The sequence below is a fragment of the Apaloderma vittatum genome, unplaced genomic scaffold, assembly GCF_000703405.1.
Source record: "Apaloderma vittatum isolate BGI_N311 unplaced genomic scaffold, ASM70340v1 scaffold7896, whole genome shotgun sequence".
NCBI classification, from domain to species: domain Eukaryota; kingdom Metazoa; phylum Chordata; class Aves; order Trogoniformes; family Trogonidae; genus Apaloderma; species Apaloderma vittatum.
Genome location: NW_009721176.1, coordinates 22,584 through 47,539, shown reverse-complemented (window position 1 = coordinate 47,539; position 24,956 = coordinate 22,584). Strand labels below are relative to the sequence as shown.

Genomic DNA, 24,956 nt, shown 5'->3' with positions numbered 1-24,956 from the left:
GATGAAAATATGTTTGTCAGCACATACAGAAATAAGCGTTTCCCTTGCTCAATTAGTAGTGAGAGGTGTTTGTAATAATTTCCAAAGCGAAGGGTTTCTACAGGGATGTCTTATTTCCATCAGAAATTCAGGACTGGTTTAAAAACTGCTAGTATGTTTTGAAGACAATCAGACATGGGAGAGACACGCACCTTCCAGAACATTCCCATGTTCAAACACATCATGCTGCCAGAGATCTGAAGTGCTGACTTTGGAAGAATATGCTGGACCTTGAATGAACACTCAATAAAAAACAAAAAAAAAAAAGTAGAAGATAACAACACTGAAAAATGTATGGTACCTAAAAAGATTCAGTACAGAAAGCAGATGGAATCTATGAGGCAGCTGTTTTATTATCCATCCAGATCCCTGCACAGCGCACACACTACTTTTTACATACTCCCATATGTACAGCTCACAAACTGGGATGACAAGAACGGTGCATGCTTTACAGCATATATTTTTAATTTACACTCGGAAATACTCCAACAGAAATCTGCTGGGTCCTGTGATAAAAATAATCTCCATGTTTTAAGGGATGCCTCATTCTTCAAGCCACATTTGTAGATTGGGAAGGTAGAATGAACCCGGCAAAAATGCAGCAATGCCTATAGCTGTGCCAAGAATTTATGAAACGGACAGAGGCCACCGCAATTAAACACTCTGATTAGTTTAATGAGAAAAACGAGGGCTATTTCCGTACTTTCCTAGCCAGGAGCCTTCCACTACGTAACGGAGAGGTAGACAGTAAGAGAAGGAAATGAAACACAGGTGCCCATAACCTCCTGTTTTCCCTAACACCGAACAAGGATCTTTCTTTCAGGTGCCTGAGTCCTGTCCCAAAGTCACCAAGAGGAAATTCACTCTTTACTAAGGGGAAAGAAAGGGGTTTCCTGACAGTCTGCCTTTGCTTCCTCGCTCTCCTGGCTGGGGCAAACTCTGTCTTTCCTGTTTAAGGATAAAAGAAATATCTTCTTAAGGTGCACTGAAATACAGAGCACTGATAACCCATCCTCACTTTGCAGTGTTGATAATGTCCATCTAGTAATTTCATACAGTTCAAACAATCTCAAAATAGCTAACTTTTAAAACTGGTCAACGGTATAGTGTACAACACACCCCAGTTTGCTTTAAATCTAGGATTCAGGAGGTACTAACCAGATGTAGATCTCTCCTAAAACCAAGAATGAAAGCAGGACCATGTTATCAGCATCATGTATATCTTGTCAAGTTAAAAGGTTCCAGCAGGATGAAGCAAACGGGCCTCTTAGGTATGTCTTATAATCTGCTTGTTAAGGAAGAGTGCCAGGGACAGAAAATCCCCAAACCACAGGTTACACTACAGTGGATTATTATTGTTTATAACTGATGCTATTCTAAAAACATAGGGCTTAAATAATAAGCTCCTTGGCTGTTGAATTGAATGGTATTTTATTTCTTTTGTCTGGTACTAGAGGAAAAAGGAAGAATTTTGGGAATTAGGCGGATACACTTTTCTGCGCATGCAGTAAGTGTTGAGCAGACAGACACAGTCAGGCCATGCCCCAACGCAGCACGTGTTCTTCTGCGATGTCGATGGGAGGAACGTTATGTACTAGTGGTTGACTTGCAATCCTATCTGTGGTTTAAAGACCTGTCACGACTTCTGATTACTTCCTAGCTCCGTTGACAGGAAAGCTGGTATATCGTGCAAACAAGTAATGCAAAACCCATTGGTACGACCTGAGATTGTGACCAGCTAGTTCTGTTTCACTTCTTATCTGTCTGCAGTTGAAAATAAACCCTGACCTCCTCCTGTTGATGTGTGCATTCAGTTCATCTAAAACGCTGTAAAAAAACCCCTCTAACTATTGAAATGACATTATTCAACACTTTGTAGTTTGAAGACTCCTGACATTTTCCAAAGAAGATCCCTGTCAATAGCTTCTTATTTTCCTGGCACAGACCCTGGGTACCTGCGGACCACAGTGTGAAAGCCACTCTAAGCTAAGTTATATGTGTCCGTTCCCAGGGAAAACAAATGTCCACAGGACACAAAGTATTTAATTCCATCTGCAGTCACTCTGGTTCAAAAGAGCCTCACACATTTTGTTTCCTCTTTTGTTTGTAAGCAGTAAGGCTTTCGATGACTCTGGCACTCCTGTTGCATGCAGCTGAGCACGTAAGCCGGGCACAGGCCGGACTGGGTTTAGCCCAGGTTCTAACTGCTCCGTTCTGTTTCTGTAGCGCTTTGACTTGGGAGTTCCTTGCAGAGCCTTCCTTTGGCAATTTGATTCAGCAAATAAGGTCATTTGGGTAAGGGAGTAATTTGCAAAGATTCACTAGCTTAAATGCCACCATATGCCATATTTTTGGTCTGAGAAGGTACCAAAAAAGCCCCAACAACCAACCCACAAAGAAATGGACTTCCAAGTAAATTTCTCTGAGATGCTCACTTTTACAAAGACCATGGCCGCCCATTTTACCTGCTCTCCTTGTCCCTTAGGGCAACCACTGGTGCCTTAGTACTATTTTTGGTACTTTGATATTTTGTCACCTCCTTTGCGCCTAATCTTTTGCATCAGATTTTTCCTGGATCCTGCTGTAACAGCAGAATCCTGCATTGACATTATCTACGCCTCAGTCCCAGATGGGCAACTCAGTGAACACACAGGTATGTTCACGGTACAAAGGCACATCTAACACCCAGAAAATAACATATCCTATGGCCTCTGCGGTGCCTAAAATGCTGTAGTCTGAAAGCAGCACAAGTTTCATTCTAGGGAAAAAGAATAAAATCACGGTTGTCTGTTATAGTGCTGCATAATGGCAGGGCCATGAAAGGAGTCCTTCTGTATTACTGGCAAAACAGCAAGGAGGGTTTTTTTTTTCGGAACTATTTGCAGAGATTAACCAGGGAAGGGTTTTAGGGAGAATCTCATTGAGATTCAAACTTCCAAAGGACTTCTACCAAAATGAGGTCCATTTTGCAGTGGCTTGCTTTCATTCTATCTCTTCCTCCACATACATGGATAGAGAGACACGTTGCAAAAATCTCAGACCCCAGGAATATATTTATCCCCATGTGTTAAAGTCTATCCATCTACTATCTCAGCTGAGTTTAAAATCACAGCTAATAGGTTAACAACTGTTTTTCTTCTGCTTCAGATGAAGAATATCAGAAAGCTGGGGGAATATTCGGCTTCCCAATTTGTACTGACTGCTCACTGCTACCTGCAATGTCTGTTTGACAGGACTGACATTTTGTACCGCTGTGAGATGGGAAAACGTGTGACATTTTTATTCATGGTGGCGTACGCCCTTGTAATGATCAGCCCTGGTCGATGTGCTTACTGCAGCAGCCCCGAGCCCTCGGAGAACAAACAAGAACCGAAGGTGCCAGCAGTTCGGCTGCCTTATTAAACACCACCAGGATTCTAACGAAGAGCAACTGCTGGAAAATCTCACTGTCAAATCCTCAAGGACATTGTCAACATGGAACTAACTACATATATTTTTCATTTAAAATACTGGAAAATCCGGCAATACAGTACTAAATACAAAGAGAAAAGCCGCACTATTTGGTGTGTGTTCTCATTTTTAACTGGTCATTTTGTAAGCTTTACACTGGGCTTTATGTGGGCCTGATACTGGAATTCAAATCAAGAAGATCATGCAACCTACATGATTTAAAATGTTGGAAAACGGACATAGCTCTTATTATCTTTTAACAGCTATTCCACTCTAGGAAGCAGAATACTTCTACAGGAAAAAAAAAAGAAGAGATGGTCTCTCATTCATGAAGTTCTATAAACAGCAATGACAATGACTATCTGCTTCGCCCAACTTCATCATTCACCGCGGAAGTCTGCATAATTAGGGGGACACTCCTCCACACAACCACAGAAAAGTGCACGGCTCTGCTAGGGGTAGCATGGCACTGCGCAACGGTTTCACTTGGTGTTAATCATCCAGCTCTGAAGGGCAAATCCAAAAAATGCCTGGCCAAACAAGCCATTACAGTGAGGTTAGCAGTTCGAAGAATCATGTTTCACATACTCTCTCCCTTTAATCTTCATCTAATCCAGGGGCCCAGGGGTCAATTCAGACAGTTCTGGCCTAACTGCACGTATCAACTTCATAAGTAATACATAAGAAGCTTCTGGATGCTGATCTACATTGATAGACCAAGCGAGTCATCCATAAGACCCTCTTGAGCTTTTCTCAAGTTGTCAGTCTAGGTGATTTGGTTAGCCTTGCATGTACTGATGTATTTATTTTACACGCATGTATTATTTATAAAGCACTATTCTTCCACATGCCAGCAGTGATGGACCAAGAGAGCCTCTACAAGATATTCATGGGTTCCTCAACATAACAGGACTAACAAGGAAATTCTGCAGACATGTTACAGCTGCTGTTGCTTGTCACAGAGCCCTAGGAGGTCGACTCAACCACAGGATTTCCTTCATACGTCCACGCGCTATTGTAATCTGACTTGCATGTACCCGGGCAGTAAATTTATTCTGAACATCCCTGTTTAAGAACTGTTTGAAATGCCAAGACAGTTGGAAAACACTGAAAGCCATAGTCTGTAATGTGCTTTTTTGTGGATGAACGTATCTGCTGGATGCAGGACGGGAGCCACGTAATCTTACTGCACAACCTGAACTCCTACACAGCATAAGCTACACACTTACTACACTGCTGTACCAGCTGAAGAAGACGTAGCTGTCCAGTTGCTCACTAGAAAACACTGGCAACTGAGTGCAGGAGAGGCAGTAATGTTTGGGTAAGCTCTGCGGGTGGTATATGTCTGCCTAAAGAGAGCGCCAGGTCTCAATTGTCAAATATTTACATGTGAGACAAGAATTGGAGCCTTTTAGTTAGATAACTTCTATCCTATGGATTGCCATTTCTGCAAATCTTGCACACCACAAAGCTGAATTTCAATCAAATGGATTATTTTCTGGTCTATTGGCACTGGTTTTATTCCCCTGACTAAGAACATTGCCCCTAAGAACCTGATGGGACAGCTGAGTAATCTCACATAGGCATTAGATGGACAAGTGCTTCCGGGCCAATACGTTTGCCTTTCTTGCAAGGTTACTTTTATGGAGCAACAGTGAATTCCTTTCTAAAACAAACAGTCAAAGAAAGGAGGGGAAAGAAGGAATGAGGGTAGAAAATGTTTTCTGAAGACAAAATAATTTTCAAGAACTAGGCTCATACTTTTGCTAGATCCATAAAGAATCAAATGGAGAGAAGGAAGAAACTCCATGTGGCTCAGCAGAAAAGAACAGGGAGACCATGTTGCTCATCAGTGGGGAAGAGGGGAACGGAAGCTCATTTCCTTAATGAAGGTATCTATTGTCAGAGCTGCCCAGAGTGGCAAGAACGGGAGGCTGCCTTTGCAACCAGGGCATACAGTTGCATGAATATTAGAAAATGAACTTGTTTTCCCCTTTCCCCTTTGGTTTCTACCTCAGTGCCACTCAATGCCTGCTGTGAACCAGGGGAATCTGCTATTGTTCCAATGCACCTGGGTGTGAAGGGAGTCACAGGGTCTGGCAAAGAAGCCTTCCTCCCTTCCCCACTTCATCTCTTTAGCCTGGAGATAATCCCTCCCTCTGCTGCCCCTGGCCTCAGCAATCCAGTTTTGCATTTCTGGAATGTAGCTGGCTGGTTTTCTCTCCATCTTCCCCCTGACCTCTTAATGCTGTTTAATCTTCTTGCAGAAGAAACCTGTGCCACAAAGCAGACTTGTTCCTTGTGCGTGTCCAAGTGCAGATCAGGAATGATAAAACCCAGCATATTCATTTACAGTAAATGAGCAAACCAGCAAATAAGATGGCAATTTCCTTTCTATGGTCTGCAAAATTTAAGAGCAGGAAGAATCAGGTGGGACAAGAAATTTGACAAGTCTTTTCACAGTCAGATAAGCTGCTTTAGTTCATGAGTATATTTTCCCCTTGCTTCAAAGTTATTTACAGCAGCCCCCAGAATACTAATTCTCTCTGTTTCACATCAAGAATGGAATACAATCAAATCTCTTAAGTAAAGAAATACTTGGAAGAGTCTTTTGTATTTTCTTAAGCTTTACCTTTTGGTACAAAAATGGAATAAAATCTTCTCTTTGCTGGTAAAAAAAAAATAAGCCATAGAAACATAAACACAGCTAAGCCAACAAAAGACATTCTAATTATAACAGAAACAATTAGAGACCTGACCAGAAACGCTGGTATAACTTGCTTCTAAAGAAATTATACTTTTTCCCAGCAAATGATGTTTCTGGCAGCTTATCAGTGGTACTACAACAGTTGTGCTACTGGCTGTGTAAAAGCTCCAGAGAAAGAACGTTCCTGAGTATAGATCTGCTTTTCAAGACTCTAGGCTCACCCCGCTGTGTGCTTACCAACTTCTCAAAGACTGAGGGGAAGACTGGGCACAGGTAACGATCCTCTGTGAACAAGGAGGCTCTCATAGAAGAGTCAGCGGAATGTTTCAGAGGAATAGCACGAAGGCTTGATTAGGGCTGGAGGGGTGGGAAGCAGTGTGGATAGAAGCAGAAGCTGCATTAGGAGCAGAACGTATTACAAAAACGAGAATATTTTTGGAAAACAAAGCGCTCCCTTTACTGCCCAAGAAGAGAGCTGCAACTGCCCAACATTCAGCTGGACCACGTGATCCCCACACTCTCAGACTGTGCAATGGTACAGGTTCTAACAGAGCTGTATGAACACACACCAGAACACACAACCGCAGTAGATAAAGGGGCCTGTCAATGTGGCTGCTCATCTAAGCCAAGTCTCAGAAACCTAAAAGCCATACAGCACTCCTTCTCCTGGCTGGGTACGCAGCTGCTCTGGGTGTTTATCAAAACCCCAGCTGCTGTACTAGTGGCCTAATAGTTAAGCCCTGTCTTCCAGAGGGAAAAAGCTTCTAAAATGTCAGATTCAGATATCAATCTACCTTTCCCTCTCAGCAAAATCATAAATTTTTACATCATAAAGAGGTTTTGTTTTATTTCCTTTACTTTAGATAATGCAAAAATAAATTCACGTAATAACTGAGTAAGCTTGCTGCTCATTCAAAACTCAGCAAGAGTACTGGCAGTCCCACTCTGCCCTCTCCATCGGTCAGTGGGATCCCACGGACAGCTACGGCAGTGGCGGTGGATGCTGGCTGCTGCAAATGCAGCATCAGTTCCCGTGTTCTAAGTAGGTTCTTCAGATTTTAAGACAAAAGGCTGGTGGAAAGCAAGCAATTATAAGACATTCATGAAGGGCATCCTCTGTAGCACTGCATCTTCTACTATAACAAATGTTACTTTTCTCCAGAGCAGAGAGCACTAGTCAGTACTACCTATCATCCATATGAACCTCTTTCTTGGCTTGAAAATTCTTCCCTCTTCTCCCCACTCCATAAACCTGCGGTGCCTGTATGGCTCTGGCTACTTGTTGGGTACAGCTGTACTGCCTCAGAGTCCATGATGGCAGTTCCTTCTCTTTGGTTGATCTAAGGGTCGGTATGACAGGTAAACCAAAACGTATGCAAAGGCAAACAGGAGAAAAAGCTGCGGTCATGCCCTTCCACTTTGGCCTCTTCGCGCACTCTTGATAAGAACACTTTGTTTATATCTTTATTGCATTGTCCTAGGCTATCTGGGTAAAACCCTTCTTTTCAGGATCAAGGAGAGCTTTACCCCAATGTCTCAGTATTACAGAAACCACTGTTAAAACAATTCCATAATAAACAACCCTCTCAAACAATGCCTGGTAACCTCTTGCTACAACATTACGGAATCTCACACAGTTGGATAATTGCCGCTAAATTTTTGAACCATCAGCTGAGGTACTATACATTCAAAGCCATTTCAAGATATTTTACTGCTATTTTTTGTAGCCTAACAACTGCAGAAACACAACTGTATTTGGAAGAGCCAGAAACTACCTCACTACAGGGCGAGAGATAATGAGTTAAAATTAAAAGGTTGGTGCTGGCTTGCTAGCCCATCCCCCTTTAGCTAATCTGTCATGTAATGAAGAGAAGCACCTAGCACAGGACAGCTAGCTGCCGGCTCACTTACAGCGAGCTGATTAAGAATGTTCAACCAACAGCAGACTGCAGACCTTTCCAACGAAAATAAATAGACTGTATGCAAATGTGTTTGTCACTTTGACAGCATGTCTCAATTAAAGCCTCTCGCTGCTGTTGGGAGGCTCTCTCGCTGCAGCGCTATGGACGAGCCTTACTGCATTACTGATACACGGGGCTTGACCCTAATCCGCATGCATGCATTTTAAAAAAGTCTGCCTTTGCCATATATGCTGCCATAATACTAGCAGACATAGAAAGCAAGTGACAATGAGAAAAAAGCCGCTTTCATCCTCTTCACTTTATAAGAACTGTGAATGCACAAACAGCCCTTATTTCAGAGTTCTTGTGGCTTTTTAATTGTTCCCACCTACTGTATTCTCGACAGAGTTAAAAGTGACACTAAAATCTCTCCCTTTAATCACTACTTAGAAGCCATCTCCCATTTAAACACTAAATGTTGCTGCTTTTTTCCTCTCCAAAGCCTTAATTTATATTTCATAAACGTGAACATCTTTTCTTTCTGAATGAAAGTATGATTTAATTTTCGTTTTGGCGCTGGGCTATCAGGTAAAAAAGACCCATCAGAGGACAAAGGCTGTAAGTGAGGTAGCCCTACAACTGCTAAGTTAGATCATTTTTTGGAAACGGCCGTTTGTAACATAATGACAGTAATAAGCATTTAGCAAGCGAGCCCTTCACCAGCCAGTGGTTCAGTAAAGATGACGCGTGTTGCTTTTGACACAGAGAAACTGATCATTAAAAAATTTGAAAGTGACCATTAACAAACCTCACGAATTTCAATCTGCACTTTCCACTCGATTATATACTGCATTCATCTACCAAAATGTTTGAACCATGCATCCTTCATAACAGTCTAAAGGAAAACACTGAAAGTAGATTATAATATTGTCTGGATTTCAGACTGCTTTAAATGAAATGTAACGTTTTTCTGCTAGAGCTAGATGGCTACATTTCTCCAGTAGCCTCAATTCTTTTCAACTGTATTGGCACAGAAACTAAGTGAAAAATAAATCCCTACTGCAAATATTTAATTGGAAGAGAGTCTGGTTTTTTTTAAAAAAAAAAACATCTCCAAGAACTTACTTACAGCACAGTGGTGAAAGTTTTGGAAAAAAATCTAATTCTTAAATGACACAGACAATATTGTTCTGAGCAGTGATTAATTTCATGTAGCCCTATCTAATCCCTGAGCAGTTGATGCAGCTATACTGACTAGTTTGTATTAATAGACACCTATCTGAAAATCTTCACATTTAATAATTTCCAGTATTTTACAATTGTTTTAAAATAACACTATCCTTTCTCAGATATCCAGTCCTGTTTTCTGATCATAATACTGCAAAAAATAGATACAGAGAAAGAAAAGAGAACTGTGAACACAAATAATGTTATTTTTTGAGTCAGGCTACGCTTAATAGTGGAGCACTGGTAAACTGATAATAAATACTGTATGTTTTTCCATGAAAATCACAGCAACTACAACATTTTCTAAATAACTAGCTCTTAAAAAATCCCACATAACCAAACTCACTCTTTTGCAGACGAATCAAAAGAAATATGATAAGAGTAGCTAATGCGTAGAGCTCAGTTGTCAATGCTGAAATACACAGTGCACTAATAAGCTATTAATTGATTTTTCCATCTTAGTTCATTGCATTTAATTCTCAGAGAATGTAAAAATGCTTTAATAGTTGGATGTTCCATACTGACACTAACGATCTGATAGATAGCAGAGGACATTTAAAATTATACAATCTCAGTCCTGAGGGCTACGGTATTTGGCATGCAAAACAGAAAAATATTTTATAAAATTGCTACAATCATTATGTTTCTCCTTCATTCATTTAGAATTTATGTTCCTCAAGATCATCGTATGAACAAAAGGAATCAGTAAAGCCCAGAAAAATCAGGTTTTAGAATCCCGTTTAAACAGATACGACAAATAAACCTATAAGATAATTCAGTTACAAAAAATAATGGAACAATTTGCATATTCGTTACTGCGACTGTTCTCTTAACTCTTTTTGCTAAGTCACACAATTTAAAGAAACCTCACGCTAAGACGTACCTGACCAAAATGTACTGTGATTGGTCTTCTGTCTTCTCTTAATTTAGGGTCCTTCTTCTCAACCAATGGAGAAGGTGCTGTCCTTGGCAGAGACTCCTCCGGAGCTGCCGAGCACCCGTTCTCAGCAACGTCCTGTGTGGTAGGAAAAGGTGAATAGCATGGCCAGGAACACTCTTGATTAAGGGTACGGGGCACAAAGGAGCAACTAGAGGATAACGCTGACTAACAATTTTGATGTTAGGGGAAAAAAACAACCAAGGTACAGAAAAGAAAACATCATTAGAATAGAACATTTTGTTGCACTTTGTCAATCAGAGCTTGCACACAACCACTCTCTCCTCCTAATACCAATGCTGCACGCAAACAGACACATTCCCTACTCCATGAAACGTCTGAGTTAAACATGCAAAAGCCAGGAAATGTATAGGGAGGGAGAAAATCCCCAACAAAACAAGACCATAGCTCAAATTTTCTATTCCAGGCACAAATGCAACAGAAATCTAGGAATTATTCTGCTTTTTGCAATATAAACAGCAGTTTTATTTATGTACTTCACAGAATTATCTGTTAGCAGAACAACTGTGGAAGTGGCGAGGAGAGATGAAACTCAGAGCTTAGTTAGCTTTGCACCTTTGAGACCGTGTATCCTGAAAATGCCTTCGGGAGATTGTGTAAAACAAAGCGCTGCCTAGCAAGATGTTTTTTGTTTTGCCTTTTTTTTTTGCTTTTGCCATTACTCCTCATCTTCAGAAGTAAAGTGACCCAGCAGCCTAGGTTAGAAGACTTGGCAAGTGTCTGTGTGGTATGTACGTGAGGCAGGGTTTGAAAAAGACAAAAGCACGCAGACATCAGGCATCAGACATGGAGAAAAGAGTTTGAAAGTCAGTTGAGAAATAGCCTGTAACTCAGTGGGCCCCAAATCTTACATCTCTTTGCAACAATGTCAAGGAAATAATGCTGGGTAAATATAGAGAGAAACCTGCACACACTGTAGCTCTGCAAGACTGACCTAAGGGTGGCTGCTGACACAGACATTGCTTTGATTCCCTGACCTTTGACATGCCCCCTCAAGTTTCCGTCTTGCTAAGGTACAATAATGAGACATGTAAGCTGATGGCCAATTAGAAATGGTTCTTTTGGACACAGACTGACCTAATGTGTTTAGGTCAAATGAAACAAAAAGCTGGACGGACTTTCTAAGGGGCTTTGTCTGCTCCACAGAGAAGCTGAGAGACCTTTTTAGATCCAGCTGGTAGAGCAGTGGTTCACCAGCACGGGCATAAGGATCATGGGGAAATTAACAACTTGTTAAGGTCAAACTAGAGAGAGAAAAACTTTTTCCTCCCCCCGCCCTTCAGCTGCACAATGCCACCTTGCCTTTAAAAAAATACAACAAAGTACACTGAATTAGTAACAAAGAGCCCCAAAACAACCCCACGACAAGAAACGCGAGCTGCTGTCAAACCCGCGCTTCAGTTCCAAACCAGGAACGCGCTGCCAAGTGCTCTGGTCGCTTTGGGGATCATGTAACGCACGGCAGCAACGCGCACTCCTCTGAAGTGTGATGGCGTTAAATGCAAATTTTATGGACATGTTTCTGTACTTCTGTATAAGCCCTACAGGTGTCCAGCACACTCAGAGCTACCTGGCCTGCAGCGAGCAGCGGACAGGGCCAGCACTGCAGAGCTCTCCGAGTTCCACCTGGAGCTGGGATCCCAGCGAGGAACAGAGAACTGGCAGCCAACGGAGAGCTCGGCATGTGCCAGTCCAGGCAAAAACTCCAGGAAAATGTACAATGGACACAAAAGTTCGGACCATCAGGGAATGGGAGGAGATGAATATACAGACAGATCAAGCCATTAAGCAAAACCCCCAAGATGTGTAACGATCCCTGCAAATCCTTGCAGCTTTGACTGCTATAGATTTGCTGTACTTCTCTGATGAGATAATTGTACACAAAAGTTAACACTATCCTAAAGCATATTTCCACTGTGTTTGGTGTATGGATTAGATTTCGGTCAAAATTAGGCTTTTAGAAATCTATTTAATAAAATACGAGAATTAAATGATTTGATACCTCGCTAATTTTTCAAAATCCTAAAAACGCAGGCTAATCAACGACGCAGCTTAATCATCGAAGCAAAATTTGCTCCACACAAGTTCCTTTCTACCTTCAGTGAAAGCACATTTGAGCTGAAGAAACAGAAACGTGATTTTAACCCCCCCAAATAAGGGCTCCAAGTAGCTTTAAATGAATAAATGCCGAAGTGTTTGGCAATTCTATGGCTGGGAAGCAGAGAGCAGTCCTTCAAAGCAGCCTGTGACACACCTGCCGTCCTCTAACGGACTGCCAATAGCTATGCCAAGTCCATGGGGAGTACAAGGGACAGAGCGAGAAAACCAGAAATAAGAAAACAGGACTCTCCGAATCTGCACCTCAGCATCAGGAAGGTATCAAGGCTCACAAAATGTCTGGAGATAAAAGCGGTTCTTCAGCTGGAGAACTGTAAGTGAGCGGATCGTACTGCAGCAGGCCTTCGAGAAGCAGCGCCCGCTCCAGGGGCAGGGCTCACCCAGCCTGGGCGAGGATCTCCCGCCGGGACGGGAACGGTGAATGCTGCCTCCTGCCCAGACCAGGGCCGGTGCTTCCCTGGCCCAGCCTGGCTCTGCCCGGCAGCGCATCAGGCTGGGGACATGTGTCCTGACTCCTCAGTTCTGACACATCTCCCCAAAAAAGGATTTGGCAGAAGCCAGCCAGACAATCCTGAAGCAGCCTAAGTCATATATATTATGCAGGACAGTGACAAGTTACTCCTTACTGCAATATCTCCTCCAGAAATGCAAAAACCTAGCAATGTTTCTGTGACCTTTTAATGAAAACAAAGTGTAATTTAATGATATTATTAAAAATAAAACCACCTTTTGCCTGAGGAAAAGAGATACTCTATAGAATACTGGGAAAGGAGAACGACAGTGATCTATCACACTCCATAATTATCTCCATACATAAGCAGTTCTTTTTTTTTCAACTGTCTGCTCAAGTGATATCTTTACTACCTATTTGTTCCAAAGGAAGAACTCCACGGAATGAGTAAGATATATATGTATAGATATGTAAAGTTTACCTTGTAAACTGAGTAAGGTTTTCTGCTGTTCAAATACGCATCAGTAATTTTTCTAGGGACCTTGTGTAATGGACTACGAATATCATCCCTTAGAAGAGCCCAAACAACATTCCAGAATGTCCAGAAGGATTCTTCAGGTTATTTTATAAACGTGCAAATGAGTTGTTTCTAGCTGTACTGATAATAAAGAATGGGTAACAGCCCATTGATAACAGACGTTAACTACAGCCCCACAGGGCTCTGGTAAGTAAAATAATGTTGAATACATTAACGCCAAGTGCCCAAGCATTTATATAAATTGTCTTATCCAGAAGCTTTCAGTAAGTTACATTCTCCTTACTGAAAGTTGAGGATGGTACCATTCATATTCCTCCTTCTCCCTAATTCTATGTAGTTAAGCTTCAAACGAACCAATAACAGAGTAACTTGACCACCATGGTCCATTTGTGAAATGGAAAAAAGCAGCATCAAAAAAAAAAGAAAGAAAAAAGGAAAAAAAAAAGAATAAAAAAGAAAAAAGGAAAAACCCCTACTGTATCAGATGTAAAATAAAGCTACCATGCTGTTTCTATTAACAATTATTTGCTATCACTCGTAAGAATCCTCTGAAAACTATTTCTGTTGCTTTGAAATACTGTACCACAAATGAACAAGGGATGGAAATAGAGCCCCATTCAATCTCTACTATCATATTAAAGAAGGACCTTACACACACCACAGTGACCTCTCAACAGGTCAATCCTGCATTTCCCATTTGCAATTCAAACCCCAGACTGGAGCAGACCAAGGGCAAAATGGGCTCTTGATTATATTTAAGAGGTCACCATTGCTATGCAGAGTTGTAGGAAGCAGACCTCTAGCTTTATTGCATTTTTAAATTCTATATTGTACAGAAGCTGCTCATATTTGGCAGCGAAAACTGGAAAAGGGGTGTTTATATTTGACTCTTCCTTACTAGTGGCCTGCACACTTTTTGTATTAATAATGGAAGATAATACATTAAAACACAGCAGATAGTAGGTTCAGTTTAAAAGCAACCTTAGATTATCCTTAGAAGATGAAAGACTGGAATCCCAAATATGGCAAAAATTAAGCATTTAATTCTCCCAGAATTTCAAACAGTTAACACTTGCACATACTAGTAAGTAAACACATGAGAAATATGGTGTTCTCACCTGAAAATTGGTGAGGATGCACTAATAGCTTTGTCAACAGAGCAGCACAGACATTTAAATTAAAAATACTCTGATGGTGGCCAAATGAATTTTTGCTATTTTTATCCCTTTAAACGGAGCAATCTCTCATTTTAGAGTTATCTTCCTATCTTGCATTCAAAATGGAGAAGATGGGAGAGAAAAGAACAGACTTAATGAAGAAAGGAGAGGCAAAGCAGTAAGTGTCACCTACCCACAGAAATCTTTTAAGCTCTTGTGAAAGCGTATGTTGAACAATCATGTTTAGTCATTTTACTTACAGAAATGCCACATAATAAGGAAGGTGAAGCAAAACTGGACCGTTTACGTGTAGGTGTTATGTGTGTTTTCTAAAAAAGAACGCTTGCTGCTTCAAGGACTAGAAGAACAACAACAATAATAATAAAACAAAGCAATGAATAAACAAGACGTTTTGCAGCCTTTTGCACAAATGTCACAGGATTGCATGCAACTGTATTAGCATTTAAAACACAGGGAAACAATCTGGTCATTTTACACAGCTCCAAATGCTTTCGAAATGCACGAGAAGATCAAACTTTTTATCATTCATGAAGATTATGTTGAGAAGTGAAATACATGGGATTACAAAAAAAAGTAATTCCACGCACAACAAAACTGCTTCATGCTTCTGATGTTTCCACATTACACCTAAAGTGGTCATATATAAAGTCGTAGGCGTAGTAAAATAAAATAGCATTAAAAGCATCTGAAGCAACTTTATCTACCTCAAAAAATTCCAGCAATCTGCTCGGGTACTCAGAGAGTGACTAGCACGTGGACTGCACACAGGTCACTTCTTCAGCTCACAGCCTTGCTGCCCAGTAATCCCGTTGTACTAACATTTTGTTGACACGTTCAGGTACATTTCTGTTTGTGCCAGAGGGATACGTTTGCAGCACTATCTTAAAGTGGTGGTCCAGAAACTTAGAGAAGAAATTTACTGAGATAGCACTGATTAATAATCCCCTAAAACTAGTACGCAACAAATTGAACAAAAATTTCTGAATAAGAACTTCAGTTCTTAGCAAGCGAACTATCTTGTTTTCCCAAAAGTCTCTAATAGCTCTGCTTCATAGAATAAATAGAATGCCTGACATAAACCTAAGGCAGAGTTAACCGTTCATTCATAAGGTACGTATCACCACGGCCACACTTCTGGCTTAAAAGGAGCAATTAGCATTGGGTAACACATTCTTCAAACACAATTCAGCGTTCTTGGAACGGTGCTGTTTACAAACAAAGACAGATTTGGAAAACAACAAACACTATGAGTATTTCTCTCTGCAATAATTCAAATTTGAAATGAACACCAACTTTAACTCCTTTATGCCTAAACCTTGCAGTAGCCGCTCATGAAACACAGAAATCCCTTTCCCAGCGGCAGCAGCTGTACTACTTTCCCTCAGACACTACTGTGGGAATAACAACAATTTGCCATTCGCAACAAGTTCCCTGCTGCTACTGCAGGAAAGGATCTCCCAGTTCACGTCAAGTCCCCTTCAACAACACCTCAGCACAAAGGACAGGAGAGGGACCACTCCAAGCAGAACACTCAATTTTCTGGCTTTTGTGGGTTTAAGTCAGAACCTTAATGTATTTGAAGACAGTTTTTTTGTCTGTGAATATTTATAACAGTGTGAAAAATCCGGGACAGCTGGTAATGCATTTTGAAGTGCACTAACAACACTGTGTCAAACAGCTTCCTATTGATCACATAATGCTTCTTGTGGCTAAGTATTTCATACACGGTGCCTATACATTCTGAATAAGAACTTCAAGTACCTTTTGCTTCAAGCGGTTTTTCACTTCTTTTATTCCCATTTTTGCATGATCTTTTGCCTGCATGAAAAATTAATTTCAGTTAAAATCCCCTCCTATATCCAGTAGTGACAACACTTGATTTCAGTGCATCAAAATTCACGTTATCTAGTTACTAAAAATGGCAAGGAAAAGACCGTAAGAGGATACTGAAAACATATTAAAACAAATGGATAAAAAACCCCAACCAAACAAACCACATCTCCCCCCTCCCAAAACTATTGTGGCCAAAGTTTTGTTTTCTCTGTTGCCATCGCCAGCTTTCATCATTTTGCATCATGCACCCTCGGTCTTTCCTTCTATGCGTTTACTTTTGCTCTAAGCTACCAACCCAGAGCAGGAGTGAGCCTGCAAACTCTCTCCTTGCAGTACTCTGCGTGCCAGTCCCGTGTAGTAGAGCTGATCTCATCCCACTCCTCTCTCAGGCTGGAGGATGGCAGGAGAAAACAAAAGCTTGAATAGTTCTCTCAATGCTTTTTGTAGGGCTATTTTCTAAAATGGAGCTCCTAAGAAATCCTTCCTTGTTTCCACGTTGTTTTATCTCGCACAGTGAAGCTGGCAGCCATAGGTGATAACACAGTAGCACACTAGCTGTTTGTTAACGGAACTGAAAACATTTTCATTTAAAGAATAACTCAGTAAGTTGGGCTCTAAATAAGCAGGTATGAGAAACCTCTAGGGAAAATTAATTGACATTTAGAAAAGATGGAAACAATTTGGAAAATGAGAGGATTCCCTTACTTCGACGAAGCTGCAAGCAGAGAAACCTGAGGTAACAAAGACTTCCAACAGAGTAATGATGAGATGGTAGAGCTGCTTAGTAGAGCATATAGGCACCACTTCCCAGAAATAGTTCTATGTAATAAATAGAATTTATCAACTACACTTTCAAAAGAAATCACAAGTTCCCCTCCTCCTTTGCATTTCAATTATGTTTAAATTTCAAAATGACTTTTCCATTTAAATTTGAAATTTAGATGAATGCATATTTTAAGTAATTTTGCGAGTCCAACAAAGATGAATTTAAGTCTTGAGTTTCATTTGAAAGGTTAAAACAGAATCATAATTAGACTCTTATCTCAGTAGTAAGCCAGTACTTGATACTTACAAACTTATAGACAGTCTTCATGGCAGGGTTAGCCTTCGTCTTTACTGTATTTAAAATGGCTCCACTTCCTTTCTATAATTATAGTAACAATAGAATAAATTTCATCGAAGCTCTTTAAAGCAAACAGCAATCTAAAATCCACCATTCTTACCGTAAAGTAACAAAGCATTAACTACGCCTATGAGCAGAGCTGAATATTAAAATAGTAAGCTTGAAGAAAAAGAACACAAGTGCAAACACATTAACTGTTTCTCTGGTTTTCCAGAGGAACCCCAGTTCTGTTTAAAACAGCAGTTTTCAACTGAAAAATCTCAGTGTCTCCTAATACTAAGCCTGCCTTGTCCTACAGGTCATCTCACAAACCAGTGTTCTACAGCTGTTCCACTCACCCTCAAGGGTCTCCTGTACATCGCATCAAAATCCTGAGCAAGTTTAAGGCAAAGACATCCTATCAAATACCTAATGTCTGGCAGAAAACTCGGTTTCAGGAAAGCCTTCAACTGGAACAAGACGTCCTTTCGCTTTCCGGATCTCACACCACCTTTTACCAAAAGCACGCTGCCTTTTTAAGATCAAAGTAGCTGATAGAGAGATAAGTTGAGGGAAAATGAAATCTAACTACAGACATAAACATTAGTTCTAGAAAAGCTGAATTGCATGTGGTGAACGTAATAGAAGTCCTAAGACAGTAATATGTCAGACAGAGCAATCTGTTAGGCCGGTCGGTGTCACCCGCCTTGCACACCCCACTGGCTAGCGCTGTGCAGCTCCCTGCTTGGGAAATACAGGGGACGCATAAAAGCCAAGGAATAAAATCCGGAGGTAATTTTATATTTTCTTATTTCAGCGCAAAGCTGCATTTCCAGAGATCAGATGCAGTCAGATTCAAACTGCTTTTAGTTTTAATACTTCTGTTATTGCATGACAATCTTCAATAAAATATTACAAACTGCTGAGTTTAATTACACATATTTTTATATTCACTCACCCAGTCCCCTTTCTTATAATTTTAAAATTATTTGCCATCCTACATATTTATATATATTTGCATATATATCCTACCTAGGATTTTTCTGCATGATTGTTATAAAACATGCTTAATATTATCAGGGTAATACTGAGCCCGGCATTTTGTGTAAGGAACATAATTCCACTCCTAACCAATGCAATAGGCAAACAGAATGCTTCAAAACTCAGTTCTGGCAGAAAACAATCTTTCCTACTGACTTGTACCCACAAAAAAGAAATATTTTGCTTTTCAATACATTGCATTTTATGCATCAACAGAGAATTTTAAAATCAGCAGTGAATTATGAGCTATAATAACGTATCATTCTCTAAAAGTATTGGAATAATTAATTTAAACAACTAGAGCAATAAATGAAAGAGAAACAAAAGCCATCCCTATTCAGCACTTGACATCATTGAGCTGTGTCAAGAGCTTTTTGGTGTGGCCACTTTCCATTTTCTTTCCTTTTCTCTTAAATGGAAAGAAAAATCACATTGTTTTCTAAAATGAAAGTTGTCTCTAAGACATTAAAAGTAGGATTCAAAACCCTGAGAATTTCTATGGTGTTTTTTTCCACCCAATATATGTTTTTTTGATGTCCTTTACCCTCATCTGAAGAGCACATCAGTTTCTCACAGCTAAACTCGAGTTGGTCACAGCTAAACACTGCAGGAAACAGGTTAGTCGCGTTCCTGGGGACAGAGGTTAACAGCCACACAGAACGGTACAAAGGTCCAGTAAGAGTGAGAATGTCCGCTGGAAGAATATCGCGTTCTTACCCTTACTGTAGAGAGCCACTGGTGATACAATTTGTCGCTACCTACAGAGAATCACAAAAAAACCAAACTGTAATTCTCCACCAAACAGAAAACAAGCCAGAGATGCAAAGCATTAGCGCTTACTGGTTCTAGGAGCACGAACAGCACAGAAACAGAACCGGACAGCCATCCTTTTTTTTAATGGAAACCCAACAACAAAGAATTGATGCACTATTTACAATTTAATCAGGGTAGCATTTTAGACATTTGAAAAAACAGATTATTTTTTTAAGATTGCTAAAAGAAATCTGACGTGGTTCTGGGTAAAGCCAAGGCTTTTCAGTGTCCTCCATTACTAGAACTGTTGAAGCTGTACTTCAGACAAGTAAAACTGAGGTTTCCTAAGACTGAACAGACTTTATTCAAACTACAACACATTACTCAAGTTCTTGACGCACAAGAATTTAAGATGTTTCAACCCACGGGACTCATTGCAGCCACAGTTATTTAGGTGAGTATCCACAAAAACCCCAGTACATCACGATGGCCTACAAACTGTGCGGCAAGAACAGCATCTGAATCTACTTTAAAATATTGCATTTCTTACCTGCATATTCTCCCATATTTATCTCTTCTTCAAAAACATCACTGAAGCCCTCACCAGAATTCAGAAGATCCAGCCGGCCATCGATGAACTACATCAGTGTTAAAAGAGAGTGCAAACAAGTTAACCAGCCCATCCTTTGTCTTTCAGAGAGACGTGATGCTACATGCTACATCTGCCAGTATAACCCCAGTGTTCTTGTTGGGAAGAGACAGAGAGAATGAAAATACAACCCAATCTGGCAAATGTTTATCAGTGCAAAACGGTGTGCTGCTTCCCTAAAAACAGCACTCATGTGTTTGCCTACACATATGTATTTTCAGCTTCCCCAAAGCAGTAATACCACGTTTAACAGTAATACGCCTTCTGTACAAGGTTTACAGCAATTATATCTGGTCTAGGTATGCTCCGATCAGAGATCTTTAGATGGAAAAAAACATAGACCTCTTAAAATACAGAAAGCCCTATCACCTGAATCTACGAAAAGCCAGCAAGTAGGACTTAAGGTGCTGCCGACTACACGAATTTTCTTCATTATGTGGCTGACAGATCAAGGAATATAGGAACAGCCCTCAAAACAAACCCCAGTTGTATTGTTAAAGAACCTGCTTCTACACTAAAGCAATTAAGCCAGTACCTGCTTAAAGAGCTGGAGCTGGATGGCATTCTGAAGAAACTGCCTCATGACAGCAGAGCGATGGGACACAAATGTTTCTTCACAGAAAGTGATGGGTTCACCCTGTGGAGTTCAGAGCATTAAACACTAAAAAAGCTTTGTCTGAATCAGTTTGAATCCACTGTCTGTTTTATCTGCTTCCCTTCCAAACCAAATAAATAGAACAGGCCTCACATAACCCAGTACATTGTGGTTTACTTCCAGGTTTCAATCCTGACTGAGAAACAGGCTGGAAACTGGCAAACTGCGTGTCATCAGACAAAACACATTTGCCTTATGCACGTTTTGCCAATGCTGGTGAAGGAACTTCCATCATCCAAAAAGGTAATTTTACTTAATGTCCCCAAAATATGACACACTGTCATCTGGATTTGGCACGTTCTGCTTATCTGCCTCAGCAGCCCCAGCCAGTCAACCCGCACAGGCAAGTCAGGAGTGACTACTCTGTTCTCTCCACAGTTCAGAAAGATTAGACTTTCATATATGGAATGAGTGAAATTTTCCTTTTTCACAACCTTGTTGGCAAAAGACAGAAATTGTTTTGCAGCTCTACTTTTATCTTATTTTAATGAGTTATGTTAATGCTGAAGTCTGCTGTGCATCTGCCACCAGGGCACAAATTTCCTCCACAATTAAATCTACAAACAATGTAGCAAGCAAATATATTACTGAATTAAACCCAAGAAAGTAACAAAGAATGATAAAATTATACTGATGTGTAATTAATATGGAGGCTTTGTCGTATTCATATTAAAATATATATGGGCTCTTCATCTGCTGGGTGTTCAAAATCAACATTAGACAGCAAAAAACCTCAAAGCATCCCCTATAAGAGGGTGGTACCACTCGATTTCTGAGAGCTTTTTATTTTATCAATCTTGTCTAAAATGTCTTGCTCTCATCGTAAGACGCTTCATTTCACATTGAGCAAAGGAAAAACATCTGGAAAAGCAGGCCTGGCTGGTGCAGTAGACGCTGGTGATAGTCACCAGGACACAACTGCTACCGCCACAACCAAGGTGCTGTCTCAAAAATCAAGGTATGGACTGTCTGAAAGGGTTTAATGCATTTAAATGACTAACAGCTCATCACGCACTCACGGCAGAATGTCTTAGGAGACTGCAAACGCCTCTGTTACCAGAGAAGCTGTAGCGGCAGCCTCTCTCCAAGCATGGCCCAGTCCCCAGTACAACAAACAACAGGGCTAACGTCTGCTTGGCCCACGTGAAAAAGGCTTTCCCATCAAAATCGGCTACCGGAACGTAACAAAAGATGCCTGAAGAATATCTCTCTGGCACAGGTACAATGTGTGGTGTGAAAAGAGCTGGGAGGAATACATGAAGAAAAGTGTAGATGAGTCCATGACGAAACAAGCTCACCAGCGGAAGGTTTAGCTTTCCCTTATCCTCACATACAAAACATAATAAAGGAAACACGCAACCCTTTCTACAATCTACAAGAATTCAAAATTGATCCCATGGCCAGAGAAGAGTACAAAGGCTGTGGAAAGAGCTACGTGCCGCCAAACAGAAGCTTCCTCTAATCCACCGTACATCAAGCAAACGACACCAGCTTCTGGTCTTAGAGCCGAGCTACGCCCCACGCCTAGAAGCAGACATTTTGCAGCTGGGGGAGCCCAGTATTATTACAGTGTTAAGACAGTTCCTTCCCCAAAGTGCTAATGATTGAGTTTGTTCATTAGGTTGATTAGACCTTTTGACTCCTTAAGAGACAATTCAGGCTCAACTGCTGCTGGATGATAAGAAAAACTTTAATCATCAAGGTTAAGCGTGAGCTTTTCAGCTTAGAATGCATTAGCACCTTCCATCCTCGCTGACCTGCAGGCGGGTGAGCCCACTGTTGCTAACCCCCATCCGTAGCTTATTACAAAGAGACAGGCTGGACAATAAGACCATTTTCTCGACAGATATAGTTAACGGTAAATTATAAAGCTAATCGGCTCTGCTTTTACTGACACATGATATTATACATGAGGGGATGTGCTACAAGCTGCAGGTATTTTGTCAAACGAGTGGTCTTGCTCATGTGTAAAATATTTATAATAACTTGTCCTGATAAACCCATCAGCACCTAAACTTGCTGCTTCCAACAATTAGAATCTGGGCCTTGATTCATCAACAATAAATGCATAACAGAGACTACGACATGGCATTGCAAATACTCTGAATGTGTGGATGATATGATTCTATAATGAAATTAACTTCATGTGTAATATTACATAATTCATAAATATTTCAAGATTGGATCACAAAATTATTTTACATATCACAGACATTTAATCTGCAATAGTAACACAAATAAGTAACTTTAAAATATAAGATTGACTTAAGACTCAGAGTTGCACTGAAAAAATAGGTGCCTTTATGCCTTTGCAGATCTGCCTTTATACGAGTATTTTATATTCATATGGCATAATAAAGTTCATCAGGGCAGAGCTGCTATCTCATGACCCCTTAAAAAGCTGAAAAGTTTCAGCCCTATTTTTAAATTGGAATTCTGTCACCTTCTAAAATAAAGTTTAAAACTTCTAAATTCAGCAAGTGAATAGTGAAAGGAGTCTAGGACTTATTTCAGACAGTTCTAGACTTCCATGAAATCTGCTGTTATACTTGAAGGAACTATAATGCAAACTGTAAGATAAAGCTTGATTTTGTTTAGCTCTACTGTGAAAAAATTTCACCATGATCTTCCATCTTCGAAGGAAATCACTTTTCCTCAGAAAGAAGAACTGTCTTTTGGAAGAGGGTACAGGATCTTGTGCAGACAGGCATTGTCAGAGAGAGAAGTATCACATGTGAGTTGTCCAACTCACCATACCTGCAGACAGGCCCACTAACTGGTTAGGGCAACACATTTCACAGGCAATATAAAGGATTAAAAACGAAGGACAGAAGCCAGTATAGATTAGAGAGGGACTTGGAGGAAGGGACAGAGGTGAACGCAAATGATTCTTCTGGAAAGACATGCAGGTGCTAAGCTAACTCCAGGAAGTCTAACTATTCCCTCTCCTGCGGGACACGAGCCAGCAAAGTGTGCATCTGGAGAAGGGGGCTTCAAAGCCAGCGAGCGACTGCTGCAGAAAACATCAAGACGACAAAGACAGGGTTCAAATTAGGTCAGCAGTGAGAGGCTCTTGTTTCACAAAATTTGATTCTAAGGGTTAACTTCCCCAAAACCCAACAACCCAAAGCTGAAGACTTTGTTGAGACAACCCTAAAAGTTACGCCACGGAAGACACACTTAATCGCTCCTGCATTATGATGGTCAGCATGTGGTGCAGGGTAATGAATTTTGTGCTGCTGTATGCATGCCTTTAAACCATGTAGGTGCTCTTTCAAAGCCTGTCTAATAAATACACAAGCCATTAGAGCTGCTCTGTAAACCAGCCACAAAATGAAAAAGTGTGGGTGGAATTTAAAGGTGCAGAACAAGACGACAATCTGACAGTCTACCAGCTGTAAAAGTCTAGTGTCACTGTACCGCGCAGCAAAACCCCAAACACACGGCAAGAACGATGACTGCAAGAGATTCATGTAATACTGTTTTATTACTACCTAGATGTTGCAAATAACCACATCCTTTACTCAAATTGGCTACGTGGCAAATGACAAACTAAAGCCTGTAGGGATATTCTAGGAATCATCATCCTTAATTCCATCCAGAATTATAATGAAACTAAGGGGAATGAGCCTACTGATCTGGGTACAGGTGTCAGTGTCAGATACAACAGCAGCAAAGGCAAGCAACTGTTCTGCAGGCCTTTCAAGAATTGTGATTACAATGTCGAGGAAAGATTAGCTCATCGCAGTTGAAGAAGTCAGTCAGCAGGATTCCATAAAGAAAATCTGAAATTGGTGACAGACACCTGATAGGACATTGGCTCATTCAGCCTGCAATTGTAACGACAAATAACCTCCGCATAACCACTACATACGTTAAGCACAGGAAAGCTCTTTGCATCTGCCTCGGTCATAATGGAATCAAGAAAGCATGGATCAAACACTCTGCATTAAGCAAATGATACCACGGCTTTATTAGCATTTCAAGATGCTGCTCAGGAACAAAGAAATCACATGCTCAGAGATTTGACCACACTTCTGAAGAAAACTAAACTAAGACACCGTTCGAAAAGAGACCATCAGTTCTGACAAACTGAAAAGCATTTAAAACCCACGTACGTAGCAATGCAGACTGTACTGTCCAAATAGTCGCTGTTACCTGTCGCTGTCCATTTCCATTATCAGCCCAAGTTCAGACTTTTTTGCATGTTCCTCTCTAGGTTATATAACAGTAATACATGTATCGTTATAATGCAATGCACTAAGCTGTAATCCATTCTATAACATCCATAATGTCCTCAGATAAAAAAATAAAGAAAAATATTTATTTGCATTAAAATATTGTAAGAAAACCAGC

The 24,956-nt window shown here is 40.6% G+C and overlaps 1 protein-coding gene across 1 annotated transcript in view; it reads right to left on the bottom strand.

The window, feature by feature from the left end:
- LOC104275350 (DENN domain-containing protein 1A-like) overlaps window positions 1-24,956 on the bottom strand; it is a gene marked incomplete at its 5' end in the record, with an annotated part of 65,291 nt that overhangs the window by 18,306 nt on the left and 22,029 nt on the right. Inside the window, 6 exon segments of the mRNA XM_009871277.1 lie at window positions 10,208-10,339; window positions 16,329-16,385; window positions 17,473-17,544; window positions 19,261-19,301; window positions 19,847-19,934; window positions 20,481-20,582. Of these exon segments, the coding sequence (XP_009869579.1) occupies window positions 10,208-10,339; window positions 16,329-16,385; window positions 17,473-17,544; window positions 19,261-19,301; window positions 19,847-19,934; window positions 20,481-20,582 (492 nt within the window).